Genomic DNA, 15,370 nt, shown 5'->3' with positions numbered 1-15,370 from the left:
ACAATGTGGGGGGAGAGAGGGTAAAACATAAGGAGGTATCGATAAATTATTGCTTCAATAATTACATTGGACAGTGGAAAGATACACTGAAACCCTGGAAATTCTTGTGTATTACTATTGGTTAGAGTAGTTGCATATGTCACGGAAGGTTGAGAAGCATCTATTGTTTGAAGTGGCGACAGAAGTCGCCAACAGGGTGGGGGGTATCTACTCTGTGCTCAAGTCGAAAGCACCAGTCACTGTGGCCGAATACCGCGAACGGTACACTTTGATTGGTCCTCTGAACCATCGCAGTGCTTCCGTGGAGGTGGAGGAGCTGCCGGTGCATAACGCGGCCCTCAAGGCGACGCTGGACTCGATGGAGTCGAGAGGAATCCGCTACCTGTACGGCCGTTGGCTGATTGAGGGAGCCCCCCGGGTGATTCTTTTCGACATCGGGTCGGCCGTCCCATACTTGAACGAGTGGAAGGCAGATCTATGGAGCCTTGCAGGCATCCCGTCGCCCGAAAGCGACGTCGAAACAAACGATGCAATCATGCTCGGTTACCTGACTGCGTGGTTCATCGGCGAGCTGTGCTGTCACGAGACGGAGCGTGCAATTATCCTGCACGCGCACGAGTGGCTGGCTGGTGTTGGGATCCCTCTGTGCCGTCAGCGCAAGATTGACTGCTGCACCATCTTCACCACCCACGCTACCTTGCTGGGGAGATATCTTTGTGCGGGCAGCGTTGACTTCTACAACAATCTCGATAAGTTCGACGTGGACTACGAGGCGGGAAAAAGAGGCATATATCACCGGTACTGCATTGAGCGTGCTGCAGCACACTCGGCAGACGTCTTCACCACGGTGTCCCACATTACTGCATACGAAAGTGAACATCTATTGAAACGGAAGCCTGATGGCGTGCTGCCCAACGGGCTGAACGTGGTGAAATTCCAGGCGGTGCACGAGTTCCAAAACCTCCATGCAGAGAAAAAGGAGAAGATCAACGAGTTCGTCCGCGGCCACTTCTACGGACAGCTCAGCTTCAAGCTGGAGAACACTCTCTATTTTTTCATTGCAGGAAGATACGAGTATAGAAACAAAGGGGTGGACTTCTTCATCGAGGCACTGGCCAGACTCAACCACCGGCTCAAGTCGATCAATTCCGAGATGAACGTGGTCGCCTTCATCATCATGCCCGCAGCCACCAAGTCGTACACCGTGGACACGCTGCGTGGCCAGGCGGTGATCAAGCAGCTGGAGTCCACCATCAAGGACGTCCAAACCCTTATGGGCAAGCGGCTCTTCGAGTTCTGCCAGCAGCCGATTAACATGCAGAACTCGACGCAGATCGAGCTGCCCTCGTTGGACGATCTGCTCAAGCCGGCAGACAGAGTCAACTTGAAGAGACGCATGTTTGCGCTGAAAAGAGACTCGCTGCCTCCAATTGTGACCCACAACATGGTGGATGACGCAAACGACCCGATCCTCAACCAAATCCGCCAGTGCCATCTGTTCAACACCAGCGAGGATCGCGTGAAAATCATCTTCCACCCTGAATTCCTCAACTCCAGCAACCCTGTTCTTCCTTTGGACTATGACGAGTTCGTCAGAGGCTGTCATCTGGGCGTCTTCCCATCCTACTATGAGCCCTGGGGGTACACCCCGGCCGAGTGCACCGTGATGGGGATCCCGTCCATCACGACGAATCTTTCTGGATTCGGGTGCTATATGGAGGACCTAATCGAGAACTCGGAGGACTATGGGATATACGTTGTCGACCGTCGGATGAAAGGTGTGGACGAGAGCATCAACCAGCTGTGTCAGCAGATGTTTGACTTCACGCAAAAATCCAGAAGACAGCGGATCAACCAAAGAAACCGTGTTGAACGTCTGAGCGACCTGCTGGACTGGAAACGAATGGGCTTGGAGTACGTCAAGGCTCGTGCGTTGGCGCTCAGAAGAGCGTATCCTGAGGAGTTCAAGCACTCTTCGAATCCGTTTGACAGCGCCGGAATCAAGATCTCGCGTCCGTTGAGCGTTCCTGGCTCGCCGCGCGACCGGTATGTGAACGGTATCATGACTCCTGGTGACTTAGGCACTTTGCAGGAGAGTAACGATGCGGACTATTTGAGCTGGACGCTGAATAAGAGCGGCTATGACGAAGACGTGACTCTGCGTGGGGCCAGTGTGGCACCGAGCGTCGATGGCGAGAGCAGCGAGGAGTGATCGCTAGTATTGGCTAGATTAAAGTATTCTTATTCATGACTGGCGCTCCCTATAGCGTTGAGCCTTTGCGTACTCGTTTTTGTCCACCAGCACAGACTTGATGGTGTTCTTGGGCACCGACACAAGACCCAAATGTCTTGTTTGCGAGCCTGAATGCTCGTATACATCGGAAAGCAGCAAGTTGCGCTGGTCATCAATTGCCATTAGAATGCCGTCCAACTGTCTGTTGTCGACGAGCACTATTTGGTACGGCAGGGAAATGAGGTCTATAGGAAGCATGAAAAAAATAATTATTTTTTACTTTATTTATTTTCATGTCTAGTATCACGCTCAAGGCCGACCTTGCGGCCAAATACGTGGTGCAAAATGAGCTCCTACTAAAAGTTCTTGGTGGGCAGACGGCTGACGTGGGGCAGGTCACCATCGGCGACGTGATGGGCAAGGATAGCCTGGCGTACTTGGAAGAGTGGAAGAGCCGTCTGGAACAGGCCGATAGCGATATGGAGACGCGGGATCCCGTGGACGACGAGCTAGTAGAGTTGGACACGATCATCACGCGGCTTGAGAAAGAGTTTCTGAACCCTTCCGACACATCGCTACGCGAACAAAACAACGCCATCTTCAACGAGTACTGTGAGAAGTACAACAAGGTGATCTACGAGGTGAAGGAGAATGAGGATTTGAATGCTGGAATGGACGACACTGAGGAACAGGGCTCTTTTGGCAGCAGCGTGTACTATAGGGTGAAATAAAATAATGATTTTTGTGCTGTAAAAAAAGTTTGCCCCTTTTCTTATCTAGCAACTATGAGGTAAGTCCGGTACTTCCAGAATACTAACGACTAGTTCTCCTAAACGGCGCATTGAGAGCGATGTGATGAAACTGTAAGTGTGCGAAGCATGGCGTACTAACCAGCAGACTGATGAGCGACTACGAGGTGAGTCTGGTGGACGACAACATGCAGGAGTTCTATGTGAATTTCGAAGGCCCCAAGGACTCGCCATACGAGGGCGGGCTGTGGCGGATCCATGTGGAGCTGCCGGACCAATACCCATACAAGTCTCCGTCGATCGGGTTCCAGAACAAGATCTTCCACCCTAACATAGACGAGTCCAGCGGGTCTGTGTGTCTGGATGTGATCAACCAGACGTGGTCGCCCATGTTTGACATTTTCAACATCTTTGAGACGTTTCTGCCGCAGCTTCTCAACTATCCGAATGCCGCAGACCCGCTCAACGGGGACGCAAGCTCGCTCTACATGAGAGATAAGAATTTGTATGTGGAGAAGGTTAAAATGTACGTCAAAAATTACGCGGACCCAGCCACAATCCGCAACGGCGGCGCGGCCCAGGAGGAGGACGAATCGGACTCGAGCGACGCTGACCTCAGCAGCGTAGACGAGATGGTGGGCGAAATCGACCTCTGAGTCATCAAATTATCTCATACGATTATCATTTATAATATAGCCTCATACGTAAGCGATTCCCAAATTTATCCAATGTAGTTCGTTAATTCGTCTCTAACGAGAAAGTCCTGATGATCGTCCTTAAACCCGGACAGCCAGTCATCCGCGAGTTCGGTCTCCTCCAACTGCCGCTGTTTCTGCAGCTGTGCCTGCTGGTTGGTGATGTAGGCCATAGAAGGCGTGTATTGGTACGACTCGAGCTCAAAGTTGAGATCTGCGGCCTTTGGCGGAAACAAATCCTCAATCTCGTCAAACCACTGGAACGACGTGGCTGACGAGTCGGCTGTGGAAGGCATAATCGGCGACACGGTGGCCGAAGGCGGCACGGTGATTTGGCCTGGGTCGTAAAACAGTGGCGTGGTGGCCTCGAGCGGCGAGTTTAGATCTGCAGGAGCGCTCAGGGACAAATCTGGCTTGAACAGCTGCTCGGGCTCAACTGCAGGGGCAGTAGTTGAGGCGGTGGGAGCCAACGGTGCGAGCGGGGGAGCAGGCTCGACAGTCTCCATGAGCCCCATTGGTTCGGCAGGCTCGGCATTTGGCGCGTGCTGCACTGGCTCCCTGTCAGCCTCGGGCGTGCTGCCTCTGGCAGACTTGTCGTCGTCGTCGCCAGAAAGCGTTGGATTGGCAATTCGCGTGTCGATTACTATGGATTCCCTTCTCCTGTGAACAACCGGGTGTTTGCGCTCCTGTTTATTGATGAATTCCCAACATTTGTCTCCGTAGGCCTTAGGCGTCTGTCCTGTGACGGACTTGAACACACGGTGGAAATGCCATGGGCTCAAGTTCGACTTGGACGCCAGTTCCTTGAATCCCAGCACTCCGCCCCTGCGTCTTTTTTTGCGGCCCTGGCCAGCCTGGCTGGCCCGCCGGGAGTCTGGAGGTGAGGGACTTTTGGAAAGCGACTCGCTCACCATGGAAGCGCTGTGGCTGGTGGATAGCGCGGCAAGCGCAATGTGGCGACAAGCCAGGTCTATGAGCTTGAGATGATCAAATTTGTTACGGGTAAGTGGGACCTCGTCGCTGTCGTCAACGGGTCCGCCCGAGAGGCGCTTTTTCAACGACGTATTATTGCTCTTCCATAACGACTCTTTCAATGAACTGTTCTTATCATTTTCCTCATCCATCAAGGGCTTGATAAAGCCAATGGACTCGTTGACGTGCTCAACAGTCTTGACCAGGAGGTCAAGATCGATAGAAACAAACGTATCGTGCAGGTCTTCTGGGTTGGGCTGTCTATCTGGGAAACAGTGCTTGCAAGGATGGTAGCCGTTGGCAGTGGCTTGATCCAATGTGTCGACAAAGACTATATCCGATTTGTTGAAGCTAGAAAACCCAAGGTCGCAGTTGGGACGGCAACAGACTCCCCTCCCAACATGGCAGACAAGAAACTTGTCTGCTGCGAAGGGGTCTTTGAATTGGAATGCCACCCATTTGCTCTGTTCCGATGAATACATTTTAGATGGGAAATGAAGAGGAGACTGTGGCCTTTTATAAGATTAATCTTGACATGACGTTTACTACACGACGTAAACGTAATTTAGAACCCCTCGCATCTGCACATGTATGCAGACATTATGCAGACACTTTTTGAGAAGCGCGGAATTTCTTGTGCCAGGCTCAATTATGTTCGAATACGTCCAATAGAGAGAGATAATCGGGTTATGCGGGCATGTTTCCAGGCATACTAAAAATTCACAGCTGTCGGCTATTACATCACACTATTAGTGACTGTGCACGCCACGACAGGTGGCGCAGCCTAATCCACTAATTACCCTAAAACCTGTCAAATCCTCGGCAATTTCACGGTACTTTTGGGCCGGAACATCGGTTTATTGGCAGTCCTTAGATGCACGTTGCTTGGCTGCACAAAGTGGTATATATTGTAATACTCGTTGCTGTTCCAAGCTACGAGCGACGTTTAGCCTTGAGTTAACACCATGCCTTTTTGTCGCCGCCTTCACTCGGGCAACATAGAACTTCTTCTCAAGCATCACAGGATGTCGTCAGCTTCCACGCCTCGCCATTGGTGACATCAGGCCATCCGTATTTTGCTAGAAATTTTTGAAACTCTTCACCCATGATTACGTGTATCGATAACTCCATAACCAGTAATTCTGCAAATCGTGGGGCTTTGAGGCAGCAGGCTTCCATGCGGCATGAGAGCGGAGACTATATTTGTCCTGGTGGCCACTCCGAGAGCGAGTATCGGTAAAAGAGCCTGGCTAATTGGGCAGACGCTGGGTGCATGGACATGGTGTGTGTCTTCTCCCCTGAATATTGGCCGTGGAGCATCTACAGCATCGGAACCCTTTACCCAATATGGTGCGATGAAATTTATCCTCCCAGCATGAAATTCATGCACGCTGCAAAAGAAGCCCTCGGTGTATAATTGATATCATCGTTCGTGCATAAAATCCGAATTGGAAAAAAACTTCCATGGCAGAATATTGACAATCCGTTGTGTCACAGAGCGTAAACTCCTGTAAAAGGTTCTTCCATCTTAGTTTGGTCACAATAGAGCATCTGACACGTACAACCACTTACGTTGGCTATTTCGTCATATAATTTTAAAGCTACCATCCTGCAAATACACTTATTTGGCATCCACTGGGGAGGTTACAGGTAATACGAAAACTAAAATGTCTATTGTTTTAAATCCCGCTCTCAACACATAATCACTGGTGCAGCACTTTCTTTGCCTTGAACTTCTGTTCCAGTGTAAAGACGATGACTATCGATCAAATGCGCATGTAGGTCTCAGTTGTTATTGACTGCCTCAGCTGCACAAAGGCGTTGATCACATGGCGTATTCTTCGCCAAAAAACTGGCACTTGAGCTTCTCCGCTAAGTGTTGACAATCCTTATTGAGCTGAGTGGGGCCGCACGAGACAATCCATTTATTTGCGTAATCAATAGTGCGGTTCACATTTTTGGCCAGCACATGATCAAGACGTGGTCGGCGTCCATGTTTCACCACAGTGGCAAATTCATCGGTAAAATCTGGACTGCGTGTCACCTGACTCGACTCCTCGTATGCTTGGAAGTCGTCGTCCAGCGACTGCAGCTCAAACGTCTCCGGACCCTCGAAATTTTCTACCGCTTCCTCCTCGTGGCCAGAACCCGTCACGTAAACTTCCAATCCCTCTGCCTCCAGTTCCTCAAGAATAAATAAATCCTTCACGCTTGGCGTAATCCAAATGCACAGCAGCTTGATATCTTTTTTTTCGTGCTGTATTTTGCGTTTGAAGTAGTTGAAAAGAGGCAACCCCAGCGAGATTCCAGAGCCTCCACATACGATGGTGACGCTTTCCGCAGTCTGGAAGAAATTGAGTGAAAGGGAAGATTTGAAGAACGGCTGCACTGAGTACGACCTGAAGGACTCCAATGCAAAGCGGTTTTTCTTCACAACCAAAGACACGTACTGAGAGCGCTCTTCCTGGATTGATGCCACAGTGTAGGGGTGCGACGGAAGCAGCCAGAAACATGGGTTATAGAGTGAGTACGGTGATAGCCTGAGATGGCATCCCGGAAGAAACTGTGCCGGAAGCAACGCACGCGGCAGCTTTACAATTTGCAATGCAGAGCCACTATTTTCTGATATTTTGTCAATAGTGAGACTTTTGGTCGTGAGAAGTCTGTTAACGTACTGGTACGAAACCAATGCAATGTTCAGGACAAACAATAATGTCACTCCGGGACGAGCGTGCAGCTGCGTCAGAATCAAGTATGTGTACATCACCAAGTTATGAAAAGCAATGAAGTAACTGTAGTTGATCGACCGGACACGCCGCCAGTTCACTCCAAGCAGCACATCAAACAGCACAAACATGACAAACCCATAAAAGTTAAGCAGTCGCCACGTTTTCGAGAAAGTGCCCAGAACAAGCCAGCGCAGCAGGAACCCCACGCTATGCAATATTCCAAACACTAGAATAACCCGCGACACCCACTTATGCAACCGCAAAGTGTCTAGATAGTTGTCGAGGCTAAACGGACTTGGACGGAGGGCAAGAAACAGATCGAGCGGTGTAAGGGCATATGCAAGTCGTCCAAAACGCTTCAAGTGTATGGTGAACTCCTCAATATGCAAATTGAAAAACTCCACAATCAGCATTACCACGCCAAAGATGGAAACCGTGTATGCTAGTGGCACGTTGACGAGGCCTTGCTTGCTGGTCGACCTGCCCGACCGACTCCAGCACCTGTGGTAATAACTTAGCGCTGCGTATCGGAACGCCACGTACAGTACAGACATAAACAGGAGCGCATAACCGTACTTGATGTTTGCGTAATGGTGATCCCCATGACGAGCCAATAGCATTGGAGGGATTTGTTGTGTCATCAACGAGAGAAAAGGCTTTATTTCCTTCTAGTGAGACTGGTTACTGTCAGGCGATGATTGGATGGGTTGACGACGTAAGCGACCTGTCTGCCGCTACGTGAATGGATAACAGCACACTATAAAAAGATGGATTTATTTTGTTAAGCCAGCTTATATAAGCCTTGGGCCCACTTCCTCAGCGCTAGAAAAAATCCTTGTCATAAATCCCTTATTTACCTTTCAATGTATATCGCCAGCGTTCTTTCATTGATAGCGTGCGCAGCCATGGCGGTGGCCATGCCTCCCGCATGCACGCTATCCTGTGTCAACGACCAGGCACACCTCTGCGCCAAAAGCCACCTGGATTTCAGCTGTCTGTGTGCCTCCAGAGCCCATATCCTCAGATGTTTGATCGACAAATGCCCCTTTGGCAACTACCTGCCCGCCAGAGACCACTATCTGGGCACGTGCATCGAGCGAATTCCCGAATTGGCCTCCAACCCGCTCTACAATATCCATCTGAGAGAGCGCGAGCCACCATCGGCATCGAGCCATGCGTACTGGATCTGGGACGCCAGAAACCCCGACTCTGGCGTCATCATCAATGGCACAACTGTGGTGGACGCCAATCGCAGCAACAACGCCGTTGCAGGCACGAAACTGCCGAAAATGGTTTCGACGGGCGACTTCTTCAAAGACGAAGAGAAAGCTCGTGACTCAGACAGCAAAGAGCTGGCAACATTAGAGCGGGAGTATGAGAAGATGCGGCATCAATTCTCTTATATGCGGAAGCAGTACGTGGAGTCAGAGGCCAAAGTATCAATGGAGCAGCACCTGGGAGACTCGCTGATTGCGCCTCTAGCTTCGAAAATCTCCACACCTTCATATGAGTCGCGGCCAGAATCGAACGCTCGAGATCTCGCAAAAGAAGAGCCTACCTTGCACCTCCAGTTTGCAACCCAAAAGCAACTGTTTGACTCACCTTACGGTAAGCAGCAGCGCCCAAATTTTGCAACAGGCAATCTGGATATGGAAGACATGATTCGGCGGCTAGATGAAGCAATCGCAGTTGATAGCAGCCACATGGGTGAGGATGACGATGAGGACGAATATGAGGAGACAACGGTTGCAGACGCCTTGAAGAAAGGAGTAGTCAAAAAGCTGGCGAAGTCTAAAAAAGGCAAGACTAAAAAATTGGGAGCCAAGTCCAAACCTGCAGCGCACGAGAACAACAGTCCTGCTGGCAAAAAAATCCGGTTTTCGTCGAACATTTTCAGAACGCCCAACTGATGATCTCTCACGAGACTGCTGCCCTAGTGTCGATTCTAAGTTTGGATTCTTTCCTTTTTTTCTTCGCTCGGCTCAACAGTGCAAAGTTGGTGCCTGAATAGCCGACGTACTTGACGTGGGATTGATTGACCTCTGCAAGATCAAGAGGCGGTTCAGGTTTGACAAGAGAGCTTATAGGGATAGGTCTCGGCAAGTCGTCCGTGGCTATTGCTGAGTCGTCGGGGGACGGATAGCAGGAGCAATCAGAACGGGCAGTGCTTACGGACATCTGCACCGACCGTTGGGAGCCACTGGACAACGGCGACTTTTCCGGGGTGGTATAGATATTCTCGCTTCCAGCTCGTGGACCAGTTGATGGGTGGTGCATAGATCGCTGGGTCGTGAGTGGCAGGTATTCATGACGGAATCTTGTATTTTTGTTATCCACAGAAATTCGCCAGCCAGGTGGCAGAGGCTCGCCTAATTTTTGCGCGAAAAAACGCTGATAAGGATCATGTGCCCAGGCGTTTTTCTGCTCTAAAAAATACTGTTTCTTATGTCTTCGTTTGGTCCTGCCCGTAGAATTGGAGCTCCTCATTTGGTGCCGAATCCCGAGACACTTATTTGATGTCATGTCATCTATTTGAATCTGTGTTCTGTTTGGTCGTGCCACGCGCAACCTAGTATTACAAATACGTCTTTCTTGTGCCCTGGCCTGTACTTATACATACGGCAGCTAGCCGTGCGTGTGACCGTGCAATACCCACTGTCTATACGGAGAAACGGTAGATAATCTCACTGGCGGGCAGCATAGCCTATCCCGCAACAGCGGTTCATAAACACCCGTGCACCAGGGACATCGACTAGGCATTCTTGCCAATGACATCGCCCTCGGGGTTCATGAAAAGGTTGGCAGTGGTTTCTGGGTCGTCGTCGTTTTCGAGACACTTCGAACAGATGTTGGCCGCAGGGTTGAAGCTGAGGTCGTCTATATGTATATGATTGCCGCACTTGAGACAGATCCGATCTGGGTTTGGAATCGTGAGCGATCCGCCTACGTCTTCGCCGTTAGACGAGTTCCCGCCCTCGTCCTCGTCTGTGTTGGAGGAGGAGTGATCCTGCCCTAGCTGCGACAGCTGCTGGTGCAGCTGCTGGTTCAGCTGTTGATTCAGTTGCGAGTGGTGGATTTGGGGCAAATTATGGAAGTTATCGGGCAACATGATGTCCTGGTCATGTCCAGACTGCTGTCCATTAAGCACTGCAGCTGCCACAGCCTCTGCCGATGCCTGTTGTACGCTATGTTTGGATCCGTTGTGATGCTCTGTGGCCAGAGCGACGCGTTTATTAGGCGTCGACGGGGCGCTGAGGCCGCGCTTTTTCTTGGTGCGGCACTTCTCGCACACTTTGTGGTCTCTGTCGGACTCCTTGAGCCGCTTTGCGCATCTGTTGCACGCCCCGATTTTTTCCAAGTTCGAGCGGCGGATCTTGTCGTTCTGCCGACACCGCGAGCACACTTTGAACTTCGCGTCGATCGAATCGTTCGGCCCCGAGCAATGCACACACTTGCCCAGCGCGGCTCGGCTCGCCTTTCTTGAGCGCAGCGACATTCTACAGTTCTCGCACAGAACGAACTGCGCATGCTCAGGCGGGATTTCCACGCCACACCGTCTGCACACGCCCTGTTTCTCCTTTGTTCTCATCTGCCATCTGCGCGACCGCTGCCGTTGCAGCTCGCGACAGTGCGAACACAGTCGATAATGTTTACCGAGCATCTGCGTAAACTCTTTCTTGCACCGTGTACAAACGCTAGTTGCAAACAGCTGTCCGTCCTGCTTCTTGTGCTCGAGTTCGTGCGTATCGTGTGATTCCTGCTTGCCGTACTTCTCCAGTTCGAGCTGTAAGGCCGGATCAAGCACAAATTTCTCCTGCGACTCGTCTTTGGTGCTGTGCGCGCTGCCTACGCCATTGTGACGGCCCTGTGCGCCAGGGTTTTCCGGCCATACCCCATCGCTGTCCTCGTAGTTTTTAATGGCCCGCGCAGCTGCCTCCGCAACCACAGCCGCGTGTAGAGGGTCCATGTACGTTTAAAAAGTCGTTCTTTGCCAAAAATCTTCCCCGGATTGAACGATGGTTATGAAAACCTGTCCTCTAAGGATAATAAAATTAAAAAAAAAAATTAATTTTTTGCCCATGGTGTCAAACATTATTCTAGACATAGAGGGCACAATTTGCCCCATCTCATTCGTCAAGGATGTGCTTTTTCCGTACTTTTTGCAACAATTGCCTGCTTTGCTAGACCAATACCAGTATCCGCTGCTGGAAGATTCTTCCGACCCGATCAAGACCATCCTGCTCAAATTTCCCCAGGATAAGACCGCCTCAAGAGACTTGCTGCACACCCACATCAAGGCCCTGGTAGACAACGACGTGAAAGACTCTGTGCTGAAGGAACTCCAGGGCCTCGTATGGGCCAAGGGCTACCACGAAGGAACCATAAAAGCACCATTGTACCAGGATGCCATACAGGCCATGTACACCTGGAGCACACATAAGGACAAAAAGGTGTACATCTACTCGTCCGGATCGGTCCAGGCGCAGAAGCTGTTGCTGCAGTATGTACGTAGCATTGACGAGCCGGAATCTGCGCCCGGCAAAGACCTCAATGAGCTGGTTTCTGGCTATTTTGACACCACCATCGCGGGCCCAAAAATCCAGACCAGTAGCTACTCAAAGATTGCGGAAAAAATAAATTCGAGCCCCAACGAGTGCCTGTTCCTAAGCGATAACCCAAAGGAAGTGGCCGCTGCTTTGGAGGCAGGCATGCAAAGCTACATTGTTGTCAGACCGGGCAATGCTCCAGTGGAGTCTGCGCCTGCGGCCATGATCTCTACGTTCGACCAACTGGAATTGTAGTTCGCCTAATACAATCTGCCTGCATTCCACATATCCGCTTCATATTACATGTATCATTCAGCGTGGTCGCTGAAGAGCAAATTGGCCGTCATCTCCTCATTTTTGTCGCAAGCAAAGTACACCTGGATGACAAGATCTCTTTCGAAGCCCAACTCGCAAAGTCTGTTGATGGCCTCGTTTTCTTCCTGAGTAATCTGAATTCTGGTAGCCCCTTCAGGAAGCTCTCCCTCTCCTTCGACACCTTCCATGTATTCTGGAGGGACCCCCAAAGCCTGGGCCAGTGCGTTCTGGTCTCCGTCAGTTATGTATCTCATAAAGGCCTCTGGATTTGACTGCACAATTTCGGCAAGTTGCGGGTTGGAGGCTGCCAGCTGCTGCAGAACGGCTTCGGCCATCTCTGGCTGCTGTTGCAAAATCTCTCGCAATGAGCCCATAAAGTCGCCCTCCTGCTGCTGGTCGACGTCCTGTCCTTGGGATCCTGCCGCGGCAGCTGCCTCAAACAGGTTGTCTGGGTTAGGGCTGGCGTTAGTGTCTTCCGCTGCGGGCTGGTCCTCTGTCTGTGATTCTCCGCTCTGCACCGCGGCCGGTTGCTCGGCCGTCCTCTGGGGAATACCAGAAAGTAAATATTCCACTGCTCTATCTGGGTTGTTGAAAGCTGCCGTGAGGGCCTGCTCCACCTGAGGTCTTTCGAAGCCCATTGCCATGATGTTCTGGATTGCTGTCTCCCTGACGCTTCCGGATGCAAACGTGGAGGCATCGAACGCAGCGGGCGTCGCAGAGGAGCCCTCCTGCGCTGGCTGAGCTGTTTCCGCCACCGGGGCTGCTGCTCCAGCAGGGCTAGCCTGCTCTTTCGCAGCAGGCTCTGGCGCCGGAGCTGCCTTCTTGGGTTTCGAAATCATAAATATCACCTGGTCGTTTTCCTTGATCTTGAAGTTCTCAAACGTCTTGTCATCTTGAAGCACTTTGCCCGAGTACACAAACTTCACCTGTGACGCTTCGCACTCTTTCAAAGACGCAAGCTTTTCCTTGGCAGACAGCACTGAATCACTCAGCTCCACCTCCAACGGGATCTTCTCCTTCTTGAAATCTTTGAAAATCACTTGCATTCTCAAGTCAACAACACTTACACTTGATTTAATACAAATAAAAAAATTCCACCATTACACCATAGCAAAATTTTTTAACCCTTACACAAACAAATGGACTTGTCTCAAGATACTGACGACTTGCTCGCCAATTTCCCCCAATGGGCAGCTTTGAGACACGCTCTGGCCGAAAATGACAAGGATCCGCAGCTCTGGGGCGAGCTGCTGTCCTATGTCGAGGGCCTGGTAGCCACTCAGTTGAACACGCTTAAGACTAACCCCCAGCTATGCCAGCTGCTCGCTGACGACTTTCGAGGGCTTCTTATGCGGTTTCCGTATCTGACAGAGTTTTGGAAACGTTTTGTTGCCATTGAATACTCGATCGAGGGCCTTGGCGGATCGGTGGCCATTCTGGAAGAAGCAGTCGCCAACTTCCCCAGTTCCTGCGAGCTGTGGGTCGACTATCTCAATGTTGTGATATCAAACAACCTTAAAGATGAACCACAGGTGCGCAGCCTGTTTAAGCGGGCTGTTGCGCACGTAGGACGACAGTTTTTGTCCCATCCTATCTGGGATCTGTATCTCGACTGGGAGTCCAAACATGCAGGAGTCACGGCTCTGGAATACGTTCAGATCCTCCTAGAGGTGGTGCAGTATCCACTGCATCAGTACGCGCGCTACTTTGAGTCTCTGTATGAGATTACGTCTAATTTCACAATCGAGGACTTGATACCAGTTGAAAAATTGCACTCTCTCATAGAAGCGTCTTTTCCGAGCAAAATGCTAGAAGATCTTGATGCGGATCAAGTGAAGGAAATCAGCGACGCCTATTTCAACAAGATATTCACCTCTTGTTACGAACGCGTCACAGAAAGATGGGAATTCGAAAGCCAGCTCACTAAACAGAACTTCGACCTGCTGCTTGTTTCTGACGAGGACATGGCACGCTGGATCAAGTATCTGGATTTTGAGGAGTCCAAGGGCGATATTGAGCAGACCAAAAGCCTCTACGAGCGGGCACTGGTGCCCACTTGCTCGTACGAAACCATCTGGCTGAAGTATATGCGCTATCTAATTCGCAATGACCAGGACACCGAGTACATTGTGTCTCTGTTCAACAAAGCCTGTGACATCTTTGTCAGCGCCGACCAGCCCGCCATAAGGTACATGTATGCCAAGTTCTACGAACAGAAGCTAGAAGACTACGAAAAGACCCGTCAGATATACATCAGCATGATTGCTGCGCATCCTACTGAGACTTATCCTATTGCACGCTATGTTCAGTACCTGTGTGGGAGACTGGGTGATGAATACACTTTCCGACACCTGCTGAGGCTGTTGGATGTGTACACGCAGAAGACGACGGACGAGCTGGACGCAGACTTTGGCGAGCTGCGGTCGGTATTGAACATGTGGAACGCTGCTAATTTGGTGGTGGAGGCGGCACGAATACAATGGCTGCGACGCAAGAACGTCAAGGCTGCGCGCGAGGTGCTATTTGCACATTTTAAAACAGAGCTTGTTCGGTGCTCTGTTGCGTTCTGGACGTTTTTCTTCAAGTTTGAGCTTGTCCAGAAAAACACCAGAAACCTCGCCAACATCGTCAATCATGTCAAATACTATGGTCAGCTGCCCACGACGTGCATCAACCTGCTGCTGGACGAGTTCCGCGAGCATCTCTTCAGAACAGGCAGTCTGGACCAGCTGCAACCGAACCGCGAGCTCGTCCGACTCATTCTGGAGACCGACATCGAGTCCTCGACCCACATGAAACATTTTCTAAAGGCAAGGCTGAGCGCGAACCGCGACGAGGACCCGGTCAACAAGCGGCTGATCAAGGAAAACGGCCACCCGGGTGTCGTTTCAGAGTACCGTCCGCGCCTGGTCAACCCTATCGATTTCGACGCGTCGATTTTGACGCAGCGCGACGCTGCACAGATGCCTCGGTTCACCAACGTCGAGCGTGCTGCCATGCCGGTCAAGTATCTACAGATGGATGAACAGAACTAACTGTGTACTATAGACAAGTTTATATACTGTCGCTCTGGCGGCCGATAATTTTGAGGTTGTCTCTGACGATGGCCGCAGGCGTGCATCTATTATTT

At 50.9% G+C, this 15,370-nt stretch overlaps 10 protein-coding genes across 10 annotated transcripts; 5 read left to right on the top strand and 5 right to left on the bottom strand.

The window, feature by feature from the left end:
• The first annotated feature begins 81 nt into the window (after window positions 1–81).
• On the top strand, window positions 82–2,489 carry OGAPODRAFT_101503 (uncharacterized protein). The gene has a single exon (XM_018353050.1). The coding sequence runs from the start codon at window positions 137–139 to the stop codon at window positions 2,210–2,212; it is 2,076 nt and encodes a 691-aa protein (XP_018209978.1). The 5' UTR covers window positions 82–136; the 3' UTR covers window positions 2,213–2,489.
• On the bottom strand, window positions 2,246–2,491 carry OGAPODRAFT_94861 (uncharacterized protein; the record flags this gene model as incomplete). The annotated part of the gene is made up of 2 exons (XM_018357636.1): window positions 2,246–2,261; window positions 2,286–2,491. 2 exons carry the CDS (start codon window positions 2,489–2,491, stop codon window positions 2,246–2,248), a joined length of 222 nt encoding a protein of 73 aa, XP_018209977.1.
• Window positions 2,492–2,541: 50 nt separating this feature from the next.
• OGAPODRAFT_83045 (ubiquitin-conjugating enzyme that negatively regulates gluconeogenesis) lies at window positions 2,542–3,638 on the top strand (the record flags this gene model as incomplete). The annotated part of the gene is made up of 3 exons (XM_018356674.1): window positions 2,542–3,023; window positions 3,058–3,096; window positions 3,131–3,638. The coding sequence occupies exons 1-3, from the start codon at window positions 3,019–3,021 to the stop codon at window positions 3,636–3,638; spliced, it is 552 nt and encodes a 183-aa protein (XP_018209976.1). The 5' UTR covers window positions 2,542–3,018.
• Window positions 3,639–3,658: 20 nt separating this feature from the next.
• Window positions 3,659–5,131, bottom strand: OGAPODRAFT_77240 (uncharacterized protein; the record flags this gene model as incomplete). Its single annotated transcript, XM_018356302.1, has 1 exon — window positions 3,659–5,131. The coding sequence occupies one exon, from the start codon at window positions 5,129–5,131 to the stop codon at window positions 3,704–3,706; it is 1,428 nt and encodes a 475-aa protein (XP_018209975.1). The 3' UTR covers window positions 3,659–3,703.
• Window positions 5,132–6,474: 1,343 nt separating this feature from the next.
• Window positions 6,475–7,998, bottom strand: OGAPODRAFT_9277 (uncharacterized protein; the record flags this gene model as incomplete). Its single annotated transcript, XM_018357217.1, has 1 exon — window positions 6,475–7,998. The coding sequence occupies one exon, from the start codon at window positions 7,996–7,998 to the stop codon at window positions 6,475–6,477; it is 1,524 nt and encodes a 507-aa protein (XP_018209974.1).
• A 186-nt stretch (window positions 7,999–8,184) lies between these two features.
• Window positions 8,185–11,345, bottom strand: OGAPODRAFT_94856 (uncharacterized protein; the record flags this gene model as incomplete). Its single annotated transcript, XM_018357635.1, has 1 exon — window positions 8,185–11,345. One exon carries the CDS (start codon window positions 11,343–11,345, stop codon window positions 10,131–10,133), a length of 1,215 nt encoding a protein of 404 aa, XP_018209972.1. The 3' UTR covers window positions 8,185–10,130.
• On the top strand, window positions 8,284–9,288 carry OGAPODRAFT_24819 (uncharacterized protein; the record flags this gene model as incomplete). The annotated part of the gene is made up of 1 exon (XM_018355285.1): window positions 8,284–9,288. The coding sequence occupies one exon, from the start codon at window positions 8,284–8,286 to the stop codon at window positions 9,286–9,288; it is 1,005 nt and encodes a 334-aa protein (XP_018209973.1).
• Window positions 11,346–11,457: 112 nt separating the features above from the next.
• On the top strand, window positions 11,458–12,199 carry OGAPODRAFT_77236 (uncharacterized protein; the record flags this gene model as incomplete). Its single annotated transcript, XM_018356301.1, has 1 exon — window positions 11,458–12,199. One exon carries the CDS (start codon window positions 11,458–11,460, stop codon window positions 12,178–12,180), a length of 723 nt encoding a protein of 240 aa, XP_018209971.1. The 3' UTR covers window positions 12,181–12,199.
• Window positions 12,183–13,299, bottom strand: OGAPODRAFT_101498 (uncharacterized protein). The gene has a single exon (XM_018353049.1). It carries the CDS (start codon window positions 13,284–13,286, stop codon window positions 12,234–12,236), a length of 1,053 nt encoding a protein of 350 aa, XP_018209970.1. The 5' UTR covers window positions 13,287–13,299; the 3' UTR covers window positions 12,183–12,233.
• A 184-nt stretch (window positions 13,300–13,483) lies between these two features.
• Window positions 13,484–15,366, top strand: OGAPODRAFT_94853 (uncharacterized protein). The gene has a single exon (XM_018357634.1). It carries the CDS (start codon window positions 13,590–13,592, stop codon window positions 15,273–15,275), a length of 1,686 nt encoding a protein of 561 aa, XP_018209969.1. The 5' UTR covers window positions 13,484–13,589; the 3' UTR covers window positions 15,276–15,366.
• Window positions 15,367–15,370: the final 4 nt, after the last annotated feature.

This window comes from Ogataea polymorpha (genome assembly GCF_001664045.1).
Source record: "Ogataea polymorpha strain NCYC 495 leu1.1 chromosome Unknown OGAPOscaffold_5, whole genome shotgun sequence".
NCBI lineage: Eukaryota > Fungi > Ascomycota > Pichiomycetes > Pichiales > Pichiaceae > Ogataea > Ogataea polymorpha.
This window is presented reverse-complemented; position numbering and strand designations above follow the sequence as displayed.

Coding starts and splice junctions, on each gene's coding strand:
- OGAPODRAFT_101503 (XM_018353050.1), top strand. CDS start 137: ATGTCACGGAAGGTTGAGAAGCATCTATTGTTTGAAGTGGCGACAGAA.
- OGAPODRAFT_101498 (XM_018353049.1), bottom strand. CDS start 13,286: ATGCAAGTGATTTTCAAAGATTTCAAGAAGGAGAAGATCCCGTTGGAG.
- OGAPODRAFT_94853 (XM_018357634.1), top strand. CDS start 13,590: ATGCGGTTTCCGTATCTGACAGAGTTTTGGAAACGTTTTGTTGCCATT.